The sequence below is a fragment of the Pseudonaja textilis genome, chromosome 2 (genome assembly GCF_049901715.1).
Source record: "Pseudonaja textilis isolate UNSWEBS1 chromosome 2, rPseTex1.2, whole genome shotgun sequence".
NCBI lineage: Eukaryota > Metazoa > Chordata > Lepidosauria > Squamata > Elapidae > Pseudonaja > Pseudonaja textilis.
The window spans coordinates 64,519,953-64,542,517 of NC_141991.1; the positions used below are offsets into that span (position 1 = coordinate 64,519,953).

The 22,565-nt window shown below is 34.9% G+C and overlaps 1 protein-coding gene across 3 annotated transcripts in view; it reads right to left on the minus strand.

Annotated features, from left to right (window-relative positions):
- The window catches only part of DAG1 (dystroglycan 1), a 78,716-nt gene that overhangs the window by 6,347 nt on the left and 49,804 nt on the right, over nucleotides 1-22,565 (minus strand). For all 3 annotated transcript variants that reach the window (XM_026725985.2, XM_026725990.2, XM_087924129.1), the window contains exon 2: nucleotides 21,734-22,125. In XM_026725985.2, coding sequence (XP_026581770.1) covers nucleotides 21,734-22,027 — 294 coding nt within the window. In that variant the 5' untranslated portion in view covers nucleotides 22,028-22,125. The remainder of the gene's footprint in view (nucleotides 1-21,733; nucleotides 22,126-22,565) is intronic.

Below are 22,565 nucleotides of genomic sequence, written 5' to 3' on the forward strand. Positions count from 1 at the left end.
TAAAGAGCTTTCTTTGTTCTTTTATGTAATCAGTCATGTCAAGGACTACCTGTAAAATTTTTTACAGAGATTTATTCTCTATAAATCAATTTGATATGTAAATGTTAAGGGCTGGCTAGCATAAAGAGTTAGAGGTTCCTATATTGTCTAGAAAATGAGTGTCTTAACCTATAGCAAGAATATCATTGGATTTTCAATTATGAAATATACTATAAAAGATAATGTTTAGAATTTATTGGGCCCCATTATTTCTGTACAGAAAAGGTTTGTCCAGGACACCATTCTGTTGGAGATGTAATGAAGACAATACTTCTTTAAAACGTATGTTTTTACAATGTCCTATACTTACTAAGAGAAAGTAGTGGACTAGTAAGGGGATTCTCCATTCCCTTACTATTGTTAAAAGACAACATTGGAAAGATGAATGTATGGCCTATTTACTCAATTGACTGAAGACTTGATGACAGTCACAACTTATTAGCTGTTTGCCTATAATGTAGGCTTTGTATGGATAAGTATAATGAAATATGTGACTCATTTCTACAATAAATAGCAACATTTTTTAAAAAAGAATATGTTGTTACTACATATTCTATATTTTAATTTTTCTGTTGTATTTTTTCATTTATATTTTAAGTGTTTAATATGTATTCTTTTTTTTAAATAATTCAGATACTTTATTTTCTTTCTTTGGAGAGCTTAACCGCAATAGCTACAAATTTCAAAGTACTGCAGTCACCATCATTTGCATTTAAGGGTTGCATATTTTTTTCCTCGCCTTTCCTACAGTAGAAGTAACTTTATCACACTGAATATGAAAATGATTAATTCTAAGAGTGCCAGGAGTAAAAGGAGTACCTACCCAATCTCCTCCAGCCTAATTTAGGAATGAAAGAGCATAGCATAAGCAAAAATAGCACTTCAATATTCAGAAGGCTCTAATGAGAGTTCACTTCTCCTAGGTTTTTTCCCCTTCAATTTCACTCTTCCATTTTCTCCAGAGAAGTGGCTTAAATAGCTCTTTCCAACTTTTATAATTCTACATGAAAAGTTTAACTGATACTATTTAGAATTACAATCCATGAAATATTGGACTGCATAAGATCATTTAAAAAACTTTCAAATGCACAATTCAACGAGGAAAATAAAATTATGTTTATATATATTATTTCTTTGTAGAAAGTGAAAGTGTCTGGCAACCTCATTTATCCTGCAGCTGATTTGACTATCTTTTATTCAATTGTTCAGAGCATTATAAACAAGATGGCTCTTTTTACAAACATTTATAAACTGAAGTAAAATAAAATGTATGTAAATATATGATTAGCATTATGGATTCAGCTTATTGTTCCACTGATTTCTCTTCATGTGTCTGTGGGTTGCCTTTCAAAAGTTTGATTCTTTAGAAACACTCCACAATGAAATGAATTACTGCAAAACAAAAAGACTAGAGGAATAGCTTTTTTCTGAAATCTTGTCATAATTCTATAATCAATTCTTCAGTAATACATAGTTATATTCAATACATACAGTGTATTGTAACTGGCTACTGTTTATCTTGTTGCTAGATAAACTGTCAGTGTTACCAACAGACAGACGAGAGCTGCCAAATTTCCCCTAGAGTCATCTTCCAGCGATCCTGTACTCTGTAGTAGACACCTGCCTGCCGCAACCACTTGCCCACACTCCGTAGCACACATGCATGCACCAGACTGCAGCACCCCCATCATGGCAGCCACAGCTGCCTGCACACTCTCTTACACCTCTGACGCACCTCTCTGCCTGGTCACGCCACACTCCAGAGCGCTCACTGGCCTGCCGACCTGCTTTTGAACTGCCTAGACATGCGACTTCCTGCTGGATTCCCATTGACTTTGCTTGTTGGATGTCAACAGGAAGTTCCAAGTCACTTGCTGTAACTTAGTGAGATGGTCACGTGGTACGCTTTACAACCACTTAGCAACCAAAATTCAAGTCCCAATCCCATTGGTAAGTGAGGAATACCTCTACTACTCAGATTTTCATGTTGGCGAATCTAAAGATTAATTCTTAAATGGGAGTCTTCAGGCAATTCCAGGATTGCTTAAAGCACAGCGATATTATTGCAGGTTCCATTTCATGAACCACAACCTTTTCTCATAGCAACTTCCCATGAATTGAAGGAAGAGATGCTAAAGAATATCGGTACAGGTAGTCCTTGACTTACAACCACAACTGATGCTAAGTGAAAAATTTGTTAAGTGAGTTTTACGACTTTTCTTGCCACTGTTTTGTTAAGTGAATCATTGCAATTGTTAAGTTAGTTACACAGTTGTTAAATGAATCTGGCTTCCCATAACTTTGGTTTCAAAAGGTTGCAAAAAGTAACCTCATGATCCAGAGACACTGCAACCATCATCAATATGAATCAGTTGCCAAGCATTTCAATTTTGATCATGTGATCACAGGGATGCTGCAATGGTCATGTCACTTTTTTCAATGCCGTTGTAACTTTGGACGGTCATTAAATGAACTGTTGTAAGTCAAAGACTACCTATACTACCGTCTGTTGGCGATTTAAAACACTGGATATATTATTTTTCAATCAGGTAATCAAAAGTTGAGTGCAATTTATAGATTTTTAAAAAAAATCTAATATCTGCAAATGGGGAAAATGTGATATTCAACAATTAGACCATTTGACATCTCATTACCTCACTGTTAACATTAAAACAGAGTGATACAAAATATATAATGTAATATACATATGTCATGCAAATAAAATAGACCCCAAATTCTTAGTTCAAGAAGAAAGCTACTAAGTCTAGTAGTCTCTGATAAAACTCATTCTGCACCATATGGGCTGTTTAATGAATATCATAAATTAGTTTACTAAATAAAATTTCTCCTCTATTCTCCCAATGATCATTTGTAATGCAGAAATTTATAGAGTGCTGCTTTGAGGGGAAAAATCCAATTCCTGATAATATGTAATCTTATATCTAATTAGAATTCAGCTCATATGAAAGGTTCATCTTTTATTTAAAAGTAGTAAGGTTACAGTTAAAAAGTAGTTAAGAAATGAATAGCCTTTGAGACACAGCAAATGTTGGAAATATGGATATTAAAGTTTGTATACAAAACATTCTGACAGGTTTTGCTGAAATCATGTGTTTTTTATAGTACTGAACATGCTGCTAATTTATTAGCATTCTATGTAATAATAAATAAATGTAATACATTTTAATTATACCAGAAAATGCAGCAATAAAAAAACCCAAATATTATCCAGTGTTTCCACACTGATTGCCAACTTAGTTTTCCCAAATACATCACCCTGGAAGTTCCATCATACCATGAAAAGTTGAGTAAGTAAAATACGATCTTGAGTGTTCTGTATGAAGGTTCATATTTACCAATATAAAACCTATTTTTATTTTGCTACTAAACATCATGGCAAAAACATACAGAGGAACAACCTAATGCTTGCTATTCCAGAACAAGTTAATTCTTGCTATATTTTCTAAGCATGAAGACTACATATAAGAGTAGCAGAAGAATTTAGCTTTGGATGCGATGAAAAGATATGTGTTGAATACACATATCACCTAAGTGTTTTGTTCAAATTGATCTGTAACCAAACTGACTTTAAGCAAAACCCTTAAATATAAGACAGAGCATAATTCAAACACTTTGGCTACAGATTTTCCACACGCTACAAGAGCCAAGTTTTTATTTAGTTCTTTCTTTACACACGCAGATTATTTGAAAGGTAAGACTAAAATCTTATGTATGTTTATTTGGAAACAAACTTTAATACAGGATTCATTTCCAAGTCTATGTTCAAAGGCTGAGTCTGAAGTAACAATCTGGAATTTTCCAAAAGCAAGGCATACGAGCTACCAGGTAGTACATTTTTTTTTTTCAACAAAGTAATTGCCCATGCAGCTTAGCAAGCATAATAAAAGATGTCTAATTAGAGAATTAAAAACATTGCTGAGTGGTCAGAGGTAGCTCATGAGATAGAAATAAAAGATGAGCCATCTGGGTTCAATGGACAACTCTGGGGAGTACATGCCAGCACATCCTGGAGTTTAGATTCTTTCAATAATAAATACGATAAAGATTGGCTTTTATAATTCTTCACATATGAAGTCAGATATCTCAGCAATTCCCAAATAGTTCCGAGATACATTCAATAACTGACTCTTAAATAACAGTACTGCATACTTTTTTAAATATACATTTTAATAGATTTGCGTTCTCTAAAATACATCTCTGTTAGATAAATTTTTCAGGAAAATATTGTCTGAAATCCAATATAGGTCTGTTTGTACATTGCTATTTTTCTGATTTCCCATCACATTCCACTGTTACAATCTGTCTTTCCTAATATTCTGAAAAGTCATTGTAAGCTCATGGGCCAGATAAATATTACCTTCCAGAGTTCAGTGCATGGAAGCTGTTCTAAGTTTTTTTTTTTAAAAAAAAACTTAAATTCTATATAAAATTTTGATTTGAAAACAATACATTTTAAAACATACTTATCCAAAATAATTTATCCCAAATGCTGATTTTTTATGTGTATGGTGTGTGTGTGTACGCGCGCATGCACAATCACAGGAACAATTCAACCATGTCCTCTTCTTTCTTGCTCAGTAGTTAAAACTGCAGCAGTTTGGGAAAGATGAAGTGTGAATACACATTCTGCCAACTTAAAAATACTTCAGCAATGCTGTTTATAAAAAATTGGGTAATATTATATTTCCTAAGACACTAAGCATTTGCTGCTGATAGAGACAGACAAAGATATAGCACTTTTACAGCACTTTAAACTTTTTTTCATAATTTCATAAATTTCATCAAAATCTTCACAATAGCCCTAATAATGAAGTCCAGGTATTTGTGTACTGTATAAAGCTTCCGTCAAAAAGGTAGCAGCTTGTTTAAGATCATATACTGTAGACTTATAATTAAAGCAAATGTGGGGCTAGTTTCCAAAAACAGCTTCTAACTCAGAAAAGTTGCAACACTAACCCCCTCTTCAAGAATTGAAAAAAAAAGGGTAGAAAGTTGAGGATCAGTTTCTATTATGTATTATAGAACTCAACAGGATCAGGAAAAATCAGTCATGCAGATAGTCCTTGACTTACAACCATTCATTTAGTGACCATTTGAAGTTAGAAGAGCACTGAAAAAAGAGACTTATGGCTGTCTTTCACACACGACTGTTGCGGCATCCCCATGGTCATGTGATCAAAATTCAGATGCTTGGCAACTGGCTCATATTCATGACAGTTGCAATGTCCCAAAGTCAGGGGATCATCTTTTGCAAGCAGTCAAGGAGGAAACCAGATTCACTTAACAACCATGTTACTAACTTAACAACTGCAATGTTTCATTTAACAACTGTGGCAAAAAAGGTCGTAAATTGGGGCAACATTCACTTAACAAAGGGTTAGGGTTGGGTTAGGGTTAGGGTCTTGATTAGCAACAGAAATTTGGGGTTCAACTGTGGTCATAAATCAACGACTATCTGTACTGTACTACAAATTTACTGTTGTAAATTTGGAAAGGATGATGTCGCTTTATGTTTTGTTTCAGCATTTTATGAACAAGGCATACAGGCTCTCTGTAAACCATGATTCACTAATCAAAGCTAGTCTCGAGAGTGCACACTTCTTGATCTATGATTTTTCTTTCTGTGCCAGTACTGATGATTGAAACTACAAGATGTTTAAAACTGCTCTTATTTAAGAGGCAAATCGATTGGCATTACCTGTAGTTTAGGAAAAATTAGAAGACACAGAGTCAAAGCACTTCAACTGCAAGGTTAAAGTAACAAGGTTTCTAGGAAACAAATTCTTCTCCCTCATTTCTTTTTACCACTACTCTACATTCCTTACATACTATTGTACCATGGCACTGGAGGCTCTATGTGGAATGTAGGCATTCGATTCCATTAGGCCTTACTACAGAAACCTTCTTGGCCTGCTACTTACTCTGCTTTCCTCAGGGCAAAGTTTTTTTGATTGCTAAATGCCTATTTTCAACACACAGCCCCCACTGCCAAGAGAGGGTAATATGTAAGAAACATATTCTTAGCAAACCTACATTTCAAGTACTGGAACTATACACTTGCCATATAACAAGCTCCCCTCCATTATGCTATGCAAATTAACTTAGATATGCACATTTCTCTAAAGGTTTAAGGTAGAAATTAATAGTTGTTCCTGCATCTGATACCAACAGAGCTCCACAAGGCATACCAAAAGTCAAGCATATCGTGTCCTTTTCAAGATGATTTGCATAGCACAGCCTTACCCTAAGAATGTGAGCTATCAAGTATGCATATACGCAACAATCTGTGCCAATAGCAATGTGGCTTTCCATTCCTTTCTCTGAGTAGAAGATGAATTATGAACAAAGTAAAATCTCAGATGTAAAATTTTTATATGTTTTATATTCCTTTAAAATTTTGCAGATTTTAAAATGTGGTCAAATTTTGCAAAGAAAGAGGCCGAAGACACTTTTGACTCAGAAGTCAGTCTGCATTATGATGCCTCATACACAGTTAATAACTATTTCAGATATAAGCTCTAAATCCATAGGTTTTTGTTCTTAACCCAGATGATGCCAAATTACAAACATGTTTCATGATGGCATGATGCAAGTTAATAAAGGAAAGAATCTGATGTACCACTTATTACTTGTCTCTTGTCCACAGACAATTATGTATTAAATCTAGTGCATCTTTAGAGGGGAAAAAATGGAAGATTTCCAGATATACAGTATGTATATGCCAAGCACATGTATCAGGATCTAGAAGAAGTTCCAAGATTAAAACTTCCTAAAGGTTCACAGTTCCACAGTGAACTGACCATCTAACTGAAGGGCGTACTTCTACTTTGATGTTGGCCTTTCTAATATTAAGATTAGAGATTCTATGTGATCATAAAAGCTGATGATGATTAGGATAGCTAAAAACAGGTAGAAAGAGAAGCCAAACAAAGGGAGAACACTAAAACTAGGCAGCGTGTAAGATTCTTAAATATTACTATACATTCCTGTAGAACTTTCCCAAACTAAATGCATACTGTTAGAGTAAAACTTCTCTCTTATTTACCTGATTCAATATGTCAGATAAGACAGGGGTGTCAAACTCGATTTCATTGAGGGCCACATCAGGATTGTTTGACTTTGGGGGGCTGGGGTGGATGTGGCCAGGGTGGGCATGGCCAGCATGGCATCACTTGTGTTGAGGGGCGCCTGTGGTGGCTCAAGCTCTCTGACAGAAAAAAATGGGCTTGTGAGCTCCATTTTCGGCTGCGATGGCCTCCTGCAAATCTCTGAAAATGGAACTCAGGAGGGCTGAATGTGGCCCTCAAGAGCTCAGTTTTTCCCGGCAGAGGCACTGCCAGCTGATCCTTCCATGTTTCCAGAGTGTCCCCATGGGCCAGATCTAAACACTCCATGGGTCAGATATGGCCCGCAGGCCTTGAGTTTGACACCCTTGATATAAGACATAATCATCGTCTGGAAGATGTCAAGGTGGTGAAAACTATTATACAGATTGCTGTTGTTAAAGAGTTTACTTTTAAACCACGTTATTAAAAAAAAAAAACTCTAAACACGAGCAGGTTGTTTGTTCTGGTGAAACTAAAAATCTTCAGCATTAAAAGTTCTGAACTCTCCTAAGTCTTCACATATTTGGAAGCTATTTTTAAAAAAAATGAAGGAAAGAATTGACAGTGCTCATCCTGGAAGAAAACCAGGATAAATATTTTTGCTTACTTAATCACCAGTCATCAGGGCTGCATCTTCCTTCCCATAAAAGGTTGTTTCATTTATGAACTGCCACAGCTGAAGTGTTCACCTTTTTGACTTTACAAGGATTTTGCTCCCATTTCTGAGCACAATTCAAAGAAGTTATCTGAAGCACTGCTATCTCTTGCACGAAAGTTGCTATTGGCATCAAACACAGATCACATTTCCTGCCAATTGCAGAAAGACATGTGGTAACCATATCAGGAAACACCGCATTTGTAAGACTCCTTTTCTTCCACAATGTACCCAGTTCTGTCCTGGCTTTGGCATCAGGAGGAAACTTCAAAAAGCTCGAGCAAATAGAACATGCATCTTCTTTTAAAGTTGCTTTGCCAATTTGATTGTTTAGCCTTGTTTATGTTTAAGGTTTAATGAGTGCTGTTGATTTAGATTGGCATTGATTATAGAGAAACACCAAGTCCTACCAGCTGAAGAGCTGAGTTGAACATACTGAAAGTGTAATATCACAAACCAATAATTACTGAGTACTTTATTTAGTGTATGCAGACTGAATGTTAGTGAGGCTTTGTTTTCATGAAAAAGCGAGGCTCACCCACATGTTCCCTACCAGTTCCATCATTACATTGTTGGTACACTTGGAGAAGCCTTTGTGTAATTAACAGATTTCTCTTTATAGGCAAATGCCCAATACTTCATGAATCTAGCAGAAAATGTGAAAGGGGGGGGGGGTAATTGTAAGGATGACATTTTGCCTGTAAGGTATTTTAAATCACAAGGATATCTTCTGAAAAGAAATGCAGCTACTTGCTTTTTTAAAAGCGAAGACTTATACCGAAGCACAAAGAATGGGGATTAATATTGAACAGTACCATGACAGTTCATTAGTTTATGATGGTCCTTCGGTTTCTAGACACAAGCTAGAACAACTAAGCCTATTATTGTAATTTTTGCAAGCTAGTTTTGCTATGGATGCAGTTTGTGAATTTGATATGGAAGAACAGAAGAGCCTTACTATTATCAAATTTCCATCTAATTTCAAACATTCTAGTGCAAGACACAGCAGAGCTTCAGGGAGGTGGCTTCCTAATAATGGTCACCACAAATATGAGAGACCACAAAGGGTTAAACAATGACAAAACTAATAAGGTATTACATAAAAGCAGCACCAGTTATCACATAGGGTTATTCTTTGAAATGCAAATCCCCGAACAATCTAAGAAGTAGTTACTAGGCAAGCAGGACTTAATTTAGCAAAAGCAAGTCCCTGAACTCTGGCATTTCAGGTAATATTTCTTCTTTTCAAATGGGAAAAAGACTGCTTTTATTTTGAATTATTTGTGTATAATTAAAAATAAGTATATTTTAAGATGTTTCACAAAAGTTGGTGATTTCATAAATCATGCCAAGAAAAGTTATCATAATTCAAAACATAATCATAATAACTAGGATAACTTGAATTTATTTCAAATCATGTGGAATTATATATGTGGCCCCTGAACTTTTTAAGGAGCCTGCCTTCCATTCATTTACATATCTTTCCTACTATTTTCAGTGGAAAACACAATAATTTGTAACGTAAACCTTAAAACAGGCTTAATATAGTTACTATATGCATGTTTATAGTGCTTTTAAAGGTGCTTTTTCAAAAGGCAACTGGACTGTTTTTGAGGAAGAAGATGCTTCACTTCTCAGCCAAGAGCTTCATCTTGGCTGAGAAGTGAAACGTCTTATTTCTCAAAAAAAAAAAAAAACCCAAACAAACAAATACCCCAGTCCAGCTGACTTTTAAAAAAGCACCTCTGAGACAACTATGACCTGGATGACTGAGAATCTCCATAGATATCTGTTTAAAGTGCTATTTCCTTTTGGAATAAGCAGCATTATGCAAAGTGAAGAAAACAATACAGGTAGTAAATGAAAGAAATAAAGGTATGGATAAGAAAAGACTATACAAATAGTTGAAGCCTATATAATTCAGTATATTCTTGTTCTAAATTTCAAACCATCCTTGTTTCTATACAATGCTTATAGAGTTCTGTTGGTTAAACTTTTCACCCCTCTCTTTTTGAGGATCTCATCAATTCCATCCATTAATTCACATCTTTCTTGGTTTTTCCCTTTGGAGTATTCACTCTTTCTTCATATTTGTTTTTCAATTATATTCATTCATTCTCTCCATATGACCTAGCCAAGAATCAACTCACTTTTATTGTCCTTTCCTGTTCAGTGAGCATCCATTCATTCTCAAACAGCTTTCTTTTACAATATCTTACCTACACATTTCCCTACCATAACCACTTTCAATAAGATTCTGCCCAACACATTTTAGGCAGACATAAACACTAATCCTCCTGCAGTAATTGCATTCACACTTGCTACTTTTTCCCTTTGCATATAGAACAATAACAGGATTTTCCAACTGTTAGATACAAGTGCGGTCTTCACACCCACCCCACTAATACATTAAACAAGACAAAGACACTTATATTTGACACTAGATACACTATCTACACTTGCAGTTTTACATTCTCATAGCATTCAAGATTTCCATGTTATTGTTTTTACTGGCATGCTAACATTTATAGAATTCTACTCTTCAATATACATCATTCCACAGAAATCTCTAAAACACTCCTCATTTCATTTTCATCTCAAATAATTTCATCATTTTATTTTTAATTCCTTTATTCTGCTGTGGTTCCTAATTTAGCTCTTTTCATTAATTTTCAAAACTACTGATTTCTATCAAAATTGCTCTGTGGTTTTCTACCTTTATTTACTATAACTGTTCATATTCATTCCTTTAATTACATTTTTGTAATTCTTTTTAGCAATTTGTAACATCTATGTTAATAAGAAAATAACAAGTTTCTAAACATTTCCTGTAGTATGCTAAGAGCCCTTGCATGTTGGATTCCCCCCAATTTTTCTTAGAAATATTCTTAGGTCTCCTTGATAAAAAATAAAATCAGTTTTGGCTTATGAATTATGATTACTAATTACTTAGTAATCAATCACTACAATTACTTTTTTTTTTTTGCTCACAAAACATCTTGCCTGCCAATGAGTCTTAGGCACCAATTAATTATGTCTACTTATTTTGGCTGTCTAACTTTCTCTCCCACCAAATGGGTTAAAGTTATTGATCTATGGTTGGCAGTTACCTCTGCAAATGAATGTAACCACAGCATAATTACAAGGATACAGCATCAATTAATTACATTCATTGTGGCAAAAACCTTCTGGACAAAAGAGTTTAACATCAGGGTTGAACAAAAAATGGAATAAGAGCCCAAAACATTTCACCAAGTAATATTAGAATTGTCCCAATACACATTAAATAAGATGATAGAAAACACAGGAACTTTTTAAAATATTCTTAATATAAGCTCTATTCTGTTCAAAGGTAACCTTTTTCACGTTTTCTTTTAAACTCTATATTGAATTCTAAGCAAATAGCTAAGTTTTAAGAATATAGAAAAAACTGCACAGAATTAAGGACGAAGGTAGAAAATAATGACCAAGGTTAATGCATTTTTTAATTTCTATCTAAAATATTTTCTACTACTTTTGTCTCATAACATTAAGAAATTGCAGAGAAATTGCTGGCAAGAATTTCACTTTGAACAGGGCAAGAATGAAAATTTAATATTCCTAGTTAAGCCGGAAGAGTTTGAATATATTATCCCTCTGTGCCATAATTATGATATGTGTATTATATTCCAGTATTAAAAATAGCAATATTAATATCACTTAGATTTATATACCACCTCACATTGCTTTATAGCTATCTCTAAGTGGTTTACAGAGGTAGCATATTGGCCCCCAAAATCTGGGTCCTCATTTTACCAACCTCAAGCTGAGTCAACCCTGAGCCAGAAGGGGGAAAAAGGAAGAAGTTGGGTTAAACCAACCTTGATTATGAGTTATGAATGTAGTCTTGTTTCAAACAATTCAAAATGAAATCAGTTTAGAAATAAAAAAAGAAAAAACAAACAAAACAAAATGTCCCAATTGTCTTTCTTGTGCTCTAGTGTTTTTAAGAATTACAAGAATCCAAGGTTCTCTGCTACTTAGGTCTGTGTTAGGGCATGTCAACTCTCAATTTCCAAACATTAGGGGTGACATGCCTTGGGGATTGTAAAGATATTTTGGTTACTTTAATATAATTTAAATGTGCTTGATAAGTAACTACCTAAATATCAAATATCCTAACTTTTTAACATTTGCCTTGTTTCATTTGTTAAATGAGTTTACACTCATGGATGAATGTGGTGAGCACGAAGTGCAATTTGTGCTGCTTCACTGAGTTTTCCTAAATTTTAATATATCACCAACGTAATTGAGACAGCAGGAATCTGGTATTTCTGAACATTTCTTATGGTACCTCTCAGTTTTCTTTGATCCCATTGTCTTTATTCTTTTTTTTTTAAAGCTCTTTTAATTTTAGAAAAAAGAATTTTAAAATATTGTGGAAAACTGCTTTCCTGCAAAGCACCTGCCTCTATCATCATTTGGCTTAAAAGAATATCTTTAGCTCTGGTCAGCTTCCTTAAAATCTATAGAATACATTTAAACAAAGATTATTTTGGGAGTTGAGCAGCACATAAATGATAACAAGTAAATGTGTATAAATACAGGTAGTCCTCAACTTATAACTAGAATTGAGCTGAAAATTTATATTGCTGAGTGAGAAACTTCTTAAGTGAATTTTGCTGCATTTTACAACTTTTCTTGCCACATTTGTTAAGTGAATTATTGCAGTTGTTAAATTAGTAACGTAGTTGTTCAGTAAATCTGGTTTCCCAATTGATTTTGCTCATCAGAAGGTTGCAAAAAGGGATCAGATGAGTCTGGGACACTGCAACCATCATAAATATGAGCCAGTTGTCAAGTATCTGAATATAAATCATGTGACTGTGGGGATGCCACAATGGTCATAAGAGTAAAAAATGGTTATAAGTCACTTTTTTCAGTGCCATTGTAACTTCTAATAGTCATTAAATGAACTGTTGTAACTACCTGTGATTAAAATGGCAGGTGTGCTTTATGTGGAAATGTGCCCACATGCCAATAAAAAAGACAAAGGTAAATAAAGTAATAGATAGATTCCTGGGGGATAAAGCTTGCCAGTTTGTCATAAAAAAAATGGTGTTTTACAATTGCTGATAGCTGCCATTGCAATTATTTCATAAAACTACCCACAATCTACTGAAAATAATTCATTAACCTAAAAGTTACCTTTCTTTAACTTAAATACACATAAAGCTCTAGATTAGAATATAAAAAAAATTGAGATTTGTGGAGCTTTAAATACTTACGAAGTAATAGATTTTCTAGTTCTTAAAGTGTCACAAGTTTATTTTTACTGGAATAAACTAAGGCATAATCCTTGCAGAATATGACAGCATTTACTACCAAAAACTGAAGTGGAATTCCTGGATATGTAAGGATTTGGGTGTTGATGGGCCTTAATCAGTGACTGATATTTTCCAATATTATAAAACAAGCTTTCTAGCTGAGCACAAATACATTTACCTCCTGGTTTTCCAACAGCAAAGCAGCACAGGCAACAGAATCCAACCTTATTGGCTGTAATACTGATAGAACTCCTGAAAGCTGAAGCCATTTTGGTTTGGTAAAATCAAGGATGAGAAGTGTAAAACTCCTGTAAGACCATAATATTAACAGCATTTAGCAACAGCACTTAAGAGTTCACATTGCTTTACAGCCCTCTCTAAGCAGTTTACAGAGTCAGCATATTGCCCCCAACAATTTGGTTCCTCGTTTTATCGACTTTAGAAGGTTGGAAGGCTGAACTAACCTTGAGTGGGTGAGATTCAAACTGCCGAATTGTCTGCAATATTGCATTCTAACCACTGTGTAACCACGGACATAATAATTATGTCCTGTGAAGCATTACACCTATTTGGCTGGGTGAGAAATCAAAAATCCATAAAGTCTTCAACAACTAAATACACCACTTACAAAAAATGAAAGATGTAATTCAGCAAAATTTAGCAGTACGGAATTACTATTAACTAGTAATATGGAACATTTCATATTAATTGAGAAAGTTATTTTCCACCATCATTATTTTATTATTATTTTAAATAAACTTACATTAGTAACAATTATTGCCACTGCTATATTTACTAACAATGAATTACATTAATTGTATTTGAAGGAAAAAATTTCTGACCATATCCAGACCTAAAGCCAATGCATTTCAAAGCTATTTTAAACCATTTATCAGAGTAGGGATTGATTATGGACTTTAATGGAACCAAATTAAAAAGGCCACAAATTTAAGATTTAATAATAGAAAATAACAATATATGCAGAGATGTTAAAAGGTTTGTATAGGTGTTGAAAATGTTAAACAGATTAATGTCAAGTATGACTTCTAGGAATAGAAGTATCTATTTAGCCACTAGAGGGAGTTAATGTATTCACAACTTAATTGGCATTTATGTAGCATATATTATGAAGTGTATTATAATTATATTTTAAAAAGATTGAACAAGATTGCTTGAATGTTGACACAATATAATATTATACCAATTCCAATAATTACCTTTATGGTAGTTTGATTGTTTTGTTTCAAATAAACACATTCAATGCATTCAGTATAATGAAGCTAGAATTTTCTGAGAATGGAAACCTGGAGCAAAATTTCTATCATACATATTACATTTTCAGTCAAATTTAGGTAACAAAGAAATATATAGAAATTATTTATACTGAGAAAACATTCATTGTTCCTGTCCATAACAATGTCTCTGTGAGACAGCATTGTTCAGCTCCCAAAGATATAAACAGATGTTCCAGCTAATTCCATTCTATCACTCCCACTATAACGCCTTCATTTCCAGATGTGCCCATGTTTATTATAAAGCAACTATTCAAAGATTTCCCCTCTTCTATTACAGAGCATGCCAGTAATTTCACTGGGTACTCACAGCAACTATTGACTATTGAATGAAGTGATTCTTTCATAAGGAAATGCTGCAAATCTAAAAACAATTCAATTGTCTATTTCTTGTGAGTGATATAAGCACTTGGACTGTGACTGTTGCCTGTTCCTATTTTATTGACAAAAACACAGAGCAAGATATCATATTTTGAAAGAGAATACTTCAATATCCATGACCTTCCTACAGCAAAAAGACAAAAGAAAAAACAATCTCTTAGACAACATTTGCACCAGATGCTTATTGATGCTTTAGTCTTTGTACTTGCTATTATTTCCTACAGTCAGCAGATACTCTATAATGTCTGAACTGGGAGCAGATTCAGTGACCTTTATCCAGACCACACATAAATGCATACTATTTCTTAATGGCTACCAAAGCTATTTGAGTAGAATGTAGAACGTTGAGTCAAGGAATTATTTAGCCTGGGAAATCATTTTATAATTAGACTGAGCCATACTTTTCAAGCCTGAAAACTACAAATATAAAGGATCAAACACCTTGCACTAAAAGACACAGAAGAGATCATAAGTGAAACACTATTCAGAATTCCTTAATATGGCAAATATGATCAGATGTCCTTCTCCCAGAAATCCAGATTCAGATGTGCAGAATACCAAACCAATTATTTAGCAATCTCCTGAACTATATCCACTTTTACCAGCACAAATCTTTAAGAGAAATCTATCACTTATTATCACTTTAAGCTTCTTGTATCACTTATTCCTTACTCTTGAGTTCAAGTTCAGTTAAAAGTCTATACAGTATGTCAATTTTCATCGCAAAAGGCCAGAAGAAAAAAATAAATAGAAATTATTGGGTACATGCCAATGCTCCAGAAGAACCCCCCTCTTGGCATAGCTATTGTATTATTGTATTATTTGGGACAGGTTGAACTGATAACAACCTTGTTTTGCTTCTTTTAAGGAAAGTCCTCAGATTTTATTTACAAGATGAAATCTTTTTAAGAGAAAACCTGTTAAAACATGTTCCCAGTGACTTATGACTGTTATCAGTCTCTGAAAAAAAAAGTTCTGTTTCAGCTCACTAAGCGGCAATGTTCAGATTTATTGTGAAATGGTTCATTAGTCCAAAAACCACCATTTATATAGTCATTTGGTGAATGAGCTTATTCAATGGATAGAATCTGGTTTCACTTTGAACAAGACAAAATAATATCTGTACACTTATTATATGTATGGTAAACATCTTCAAACTGTGGAAAGGCTGAAACAGACAGAATAAGAAGCAAAAATAAAGGAAATAAAATATCTATACTTTCAGTTCATTACATGTAGCACATAGAATCACACAATTAATCTATGTCCAGCACATATCCAGATTCATCTAGCCTACTATCCTCTCTTACAGGAACACAATAATCACACCAAGGATTGTTTTATTCTTTAGTACAATACACACACAAAAATTGAAAAGCACATATTTTTTAATACTGTTCTAGTACATAGTCACCACTCCAATCTTAATGCCTTTTTTATTTATTAAAAACTAATTCCACTGTTTGATGCTTCAAGACTTAATCTGGAAGTTTATAATGGTATTTCTGTTACATTTTGTTTTGCAGAATGACTGATTTATGATAATAAGACTAGGAAGAAAGTTTATTTGTTAGACTGTTTTCCTGCTCAGCACTTGGCTGAAAAGTAATGTAGCCCTTCACTTGCAGGGAAAAAGGAACCATTTTACAATGGTCTTATAAGCCTAGGGCCAAAACAATGCAGAATTGAAAGTACTATTTATCCAGCTACCGGCAGTAAAAAGATCAGAGGAACAATTTTGCTAAAGCAGATAGATAAGGGGCATTTTTCTTCTTTCTTTCCACTGATGTAATGCAAATTAATAAGGGCATACCCTGACCATAGGATTTGACTCTGAAAGAGATCACTTTATCTTGAACTCAACCTCAAGGGTTACATCTCAGGGTTTGCTCAGAGAGAAGGCTTGTATATCTCCATTTGCCTAAAATAAAAATTTGTTTTTACAGAGTGAGATATGTAGACTATGGGAGATAAGCATTTATCAATGTCAGAGAAACAGATGTAGAAGGTGGAATGCAACTGCGTGATACTGTATGTGCAGGAATTATTGGTCTGCAAATCCTATAAAATTTCAGACAGAAAAATTGCCAGGTTTTGTGCAGGATTCATTGGCATTGTTTAAAAAACATTTATTGATACTTCCTGTTTTGGATATATAGTACTGATGAAATTGCAGATATGGTCAAGGTAACCGTTGATAAGAAATGCACACTGTTACCTATCACTGGTGTAGGTGATTGTTGATTTTAGGCAGACTTAAGTTCCATTTGCTAGGATGATAATTATTGTCTAAGAAAGTGTTTTGATTTTGGAATGGATTCCAGTAAATATTTTCAATTGGAGATAACTTCCAAACATTCCAACGATTTTCTATGGTCTCTTGAACAAAAACACTCTGATGGATTGTAATGGACATTTCTACTTTGTATTGTCCAGTATATACAAGTACAAGAATCCTTTTTTAAAAATCAACATTCACTGTTATTACTACCTGACTCCAATTCTCGTCACTTTACTTCTATCTCACAGTATCTGCATCCTGCAACTTTATGGATAAATGAAACAATTTTACAGAAAAATGGAACACAGCACCTCATGGTTCTGAGATAAACAGAAAGTAGATGTGCCAGTCAAAGTTGATTCTACTTGAACTTTCTCCAATTCAATTATAGAAGAATAACACATCTGCATCTGCATTTTGGAAGTGACCAAAATGTCAAATAATTCACAAAATTTTGCAAGTTTTTCAAGTGGATGCTACCTCATAAGTAAATCACAAATTTTCCTCAAAATATGGGATTTAATAGAGGCTAACCAACAAACTAATGTGCAGAAATTGCTGAGCTATTAATTTTTATTTTCTTGCTTGCAAAGAGGAATTAATAAATCCAAGAATTTTTAAAATGTTAAGATATCACAAGATTAAAAACATAAAAGTATATTCAGTTGTTCAAAGCAGCTGATAAAAACTAATCCGACAAAAGTTCATATGGATGCCAAAAATTAGACTACCCAATTAACTAAAGAAAATGGAAAAGTTACTCCTTGGAATACAGAAGTAAAGTCTGCTTCAAAGCACAATTTTGTTCCTTTTAGCATTAAAAAAGGAACTCAATTTTATGCAATATTTGACAAGTAGTAAATGTATTCTTTCACCCTGCCTCTATTATGCTGTACTGTTGTGCAAAGCTTTCAACAAGAGCTTTATTTTGTTTGAAACTTTGGCATAATGAAGCAAAGCTACAGAACTCATGCTACAGAAGATGACTGAACTTTTTCCTGCCAAGCCTCTTAAGGCTGGGCAGATGCTTTTTCCGGGAACACCAAGGGAGAAGACTGGGAAGAGTCTTCTTCGCTCCTCTCACTAGCTACTTCATTAAATGTTGTATGCTCCCCAGAGTAATTTCTTGTGAAATGGGCAGCCATACAAATAATGCTAAATGAACATATAAAATTACAAGGTCACATTATTTCACTGTAGTGAATCAGGATACCTTCATGGCCTGAATCATTTCATCAAAGCAGATCTGTCACTTCGTTAAGTATCTATTATGCAGTTTGTGGGTCCTAACTGTCCTAAGTAACAGGGGTCTTCCTATTTTAAAATAAGGCAAGCTGAATAAAATGTATCATAGCAAATTTGAATAGGAGAATTTATTCCTTTTGAGAAGTGGATTACCTAGAAATCAGGATATGTGAAGTTTCTTATCTTTTCTTATAAAGGTGCTCTCATCTTACAGTGAAATTCAGTCAATTCTACAATGAAGCTTCTGAAGTTATTCAAAATTAGTAATACCTTTCCCGCTTGCCTGTAATTCATTCTATTCAAAAACTACTGAAATTCTTACAGCATAAATGTAAACAGCTGAAAAGTGAAAGAGGGAGACCATTTCTTTACATCTTGGAAATCACTTAACAAGTGGCAAGCATATCCTTGCCTGCTAATGGCAATTTTCAGTAGTACCTGCAACTAAAAGCTTTAAGCTGTAAAATAACATTGCTGGCCCAATAAAAGGGTTCAAATATTTTTATGAGTTGATCAACATGTACAGTACAGAAATACAAAGAAAAATGAAAATAATGGGAAAATAATGGAGGAACGGGGGGAGAGAGAAAAGTGTAGGAGAAAGGGGAAAAAGAAAAAGCACTGACTTCTGACTCTTTTTGGTGCAATAGAATAAGGTAAAACCTCAACTTTTTATTTTTATATGATAATATATCTAGTCATTTCTAAAAAAAACAAACTATCTAATCAGCAAAACCCAAAATCAAAGTTTCATTTTTAACATAAGCCCAAAGCCCAAAGTCCAAAAGAGCTTTCCAATTAAAACAAAATTTTGTCTTTTCTTTAATCAGTCAATTTAGCAATCTCTGCTAACTCCATCAACTTTTGCAACCATTTGTCCATTGGGGGAATCACAGTCTCCTTCCATTTTTGTGCATAAAGTATTCTTGCTGCCACCAACATATATAACATCAAAACTGCTGGCCATATAAAAGGACAATAAAACAATTTCTGTATGCAAACTGAAAATGAAGTTCCAGTCGCTGTATTTCAGATTGTATTTTGTGATACAAAAGAATGAAAACTGAGTGAGTGAAATCTTTTGTTAGCGATTTTTGTTGAGGAATAATAAGACAGTTGACCAAGAAGCATTTATACAGTAAAATAAAATAACCAACACTTCTGAATTTTCTCAGTACGGTAATTGTGTAGCCAAATTCATGTTTCGTGTATTTCCTCACAATCCTAATGCAAGTATTTCCTCACAATCCTAATGCAAGCAGTCACTCTAAAAAGGACTCTTACTTTTTACTGCCAGAATAATGAGTAGCTCTTTGTTGGGGGCTGGGGGTGGGGACAATGAAAGAGGAGAAAGGGCAAGAAAGAGACAAAATGTCAGAGTGGGAACTATTTTAGTTATTTATGGTCTGGGAAGCCACTTGTATCTCATAAATGATTCCAAGTTTATCTTTCTATAAAGGTGACCTTTCCATTATGGGTGCAAATTAACTTGTCTGATAGTCCAGAAAGAAAATAAAAGAGACCCAGGTAGATCAGTTATGCCAGCATTTTTTCTCACTAGAAGAAAAGTCAATCGTCATTATCACCACAGCAACTTCTCTCACTGGAGAATTATACAATAAAGTTATGCCGGAAAAACTGCCTCACATTTGCCATGCACAAATATGTAACTTTAGATCATTTTCCTCAATAACTTAATGAATGTATAATGTTTTTGACTCATTTGTTTAATTGGGTTCTTTTTATTTAGTTTTAGGGCTAGATCCTAATGGGAATGGGCCACATTTTAGATCATGTTTATGCAGAAATATTTAAAACTCGAAAGGAAGGGCTTGCAAACTTTTAAGTAGTACTGTACATGAAATTGCTGAGTGTGAGTCATCTGTAGGTATGTGATGCAGAATCATCAGTACGCTGATGATATCCAGTTGCACACTGGATATCACTTGGACTGACCAAGTGATGATGGCAAAGACCTTACCCAGCGTCTGGGGGCTGTGATGGGGTGGCTCAACCCTGGTAAGATGGAGTTTTAAAGGTCCTAGTTCAGGGAATTTTACCTCTTTTAACTGCATGGGAGTACAATTTCTTAGTCAGAAATTGGTGTGCAATTTGGGGTTCTTCTCAGTCCCTGCTCAATGTGCAAGTTTTAGCTGTGGCAAGGGGGGGGGCAATTGCACAGGTTTGTCTGGTACACCAACTGTGCCCATGCCTGAACCAGGAGGCCTTGCTCTAGTGACTCATGGCTTAACCATCCCCTAACTAGACTATTGTAATGTGCTCTGCATGGGACTGCACTTGGAAGCTGGTCCAGAAGTGCAGGAAGTTTTTGGTATCTCATATTACATCCATGTAAAACTGCTGCTTCATGAGCTGCACTGGCTCCTGGAAGGCTTCTGGGAACAGTTCAATAGGTGCTGGTTATTACCTAAAAAGCTTCTATGACCTGGGGCCAGACTACCTGCAGGACCATCTTTCTCTTATGGTTTCTGCTCATCTCACCAGATGTAGTAGAGAGCATACACTAGGTCTCTTCTCTTAAACGATGTCAACATGTCGCATCTCAGAGTTATGTCTTCTCAGTGGCAGCACCTGCCATGAGGCACAGTACCGCTCTGAGACAGGAGGAGTAATCTTTAGGAAGAGGAAGGGAGGGGAGGGGAGACAGATTCTGACTTGGAAGATTCTGTTATAGCACTAATAGCACTTAGACTTATATACTCTTTCACAGTGCTTTACAGCCCTAAATGGTTTATTGCCCCCCAAAATCTGGGTCCTCATTTTACTGACCTCAGAAGGATGGAAGTTTGAGTCAACCTTGAGCCTGATGAGATTTGAACCGCCAAACTGCAGGCAGCCAGCAGTCAGCAGAAGTAGCCTGCAGTACTGCATTCTAACCACTGCGCCACCACAGTTCACCATGGTTATTATATCCTACTACTATTACAGTAGTATTGGCATGCATGACTTTGGTTGCTTAAGTTCATCTATCTTGAAGGGCTGACTTCAGTCTTGCACGTCACAGTACATCTTCCAACCTTCCTCCTTTTAATTTTGTGAGAACTAGGAAGGGTCTATCTGAGATCCTTTTTCAGGTTACAGTTCTGGCCTAGACCCATTATACAGATGCACAGACATAGATGGTGGTTAAGATCACCCTAACCCTATTAGCCTTTCATAAGATGTTGAAGACCCGAGTGTTTCCCTAGATATTTGGGTCAGAGGTAAAGTGATCTCTGCTTCTATTAATACTTGATAGTTTTTTATTGGGAGTGGTGGTGAGGCATATGTTTGGTCAGTTTACTTGTTTTTAATTATACAAACTATCCCGAGTCACTTGTGTGAGATAGGAAGCTATATAAGGGTTATAAATTAATCAGATCAAATCAATCAATTTAAATTCTCACCTGGATAATCTCTCCATTGGAAGCTATAAGTTCTGTAGGGATGGTGACTCTGAAGGTGCGACCTACCACAGCAGAGCTGTCTGGAATTCCCACCACTGCTGGTGCACTCTCACGGAGGTCCGAAAGCACCAAATGCATGGAGGCTTCTAACTGATGTTCCCAGTCTCGTACAACTTCTGAGGTTTCACTGGGCCAATGGCACTTAGCAGAAGTAATCACTGTCAGAACCAGCAAAGTCCTCCCCAATACTGAGGGTAGTTGTACAAATCCAGGATTCATTTTAATTATATGCATCAATTATACCAGCCACAAAATAAGGCTTGGAGCCAACAGTCTATATAAAGTTGGTTAATCAAAAGGTCTTCACACCAGATTCATTGTTGTCTTGATGCCTGAAAGAACAACATAAACAATGGTGATCGGAAAGTGAAGAAAATTCATTAAATTTTAATGAACATTAAATATTGATTCATTTTATTAGTCAATTAGTACATGAACTCTTTCAACAATTGAAGCTAAGTAGCCTGCCTTAGGTCCTTGCTTTTCAAACTTTACAGGTGTGCTTCAATGTAGATGGATGCCACCCAATGTAGGATCAAACAGATTTTTTCCACCTGTACTTTTTTATTCAACTAGTATCCTGCTCTTAAAAGAGTTATCAGAGGTTTTTATTTACATTTTTAATTAGGCTCATGGCACCTTAGTTGTAGCAATTTTAATATTAGAGGTTCCCGAGATATTTACTGTTTCCTCCCTCTTTGAGTAACTTTATTGAATCACAATAATCTAAAGAAAAGAAAATGAACGGAAGAGTTAACATGGAACCAGATGA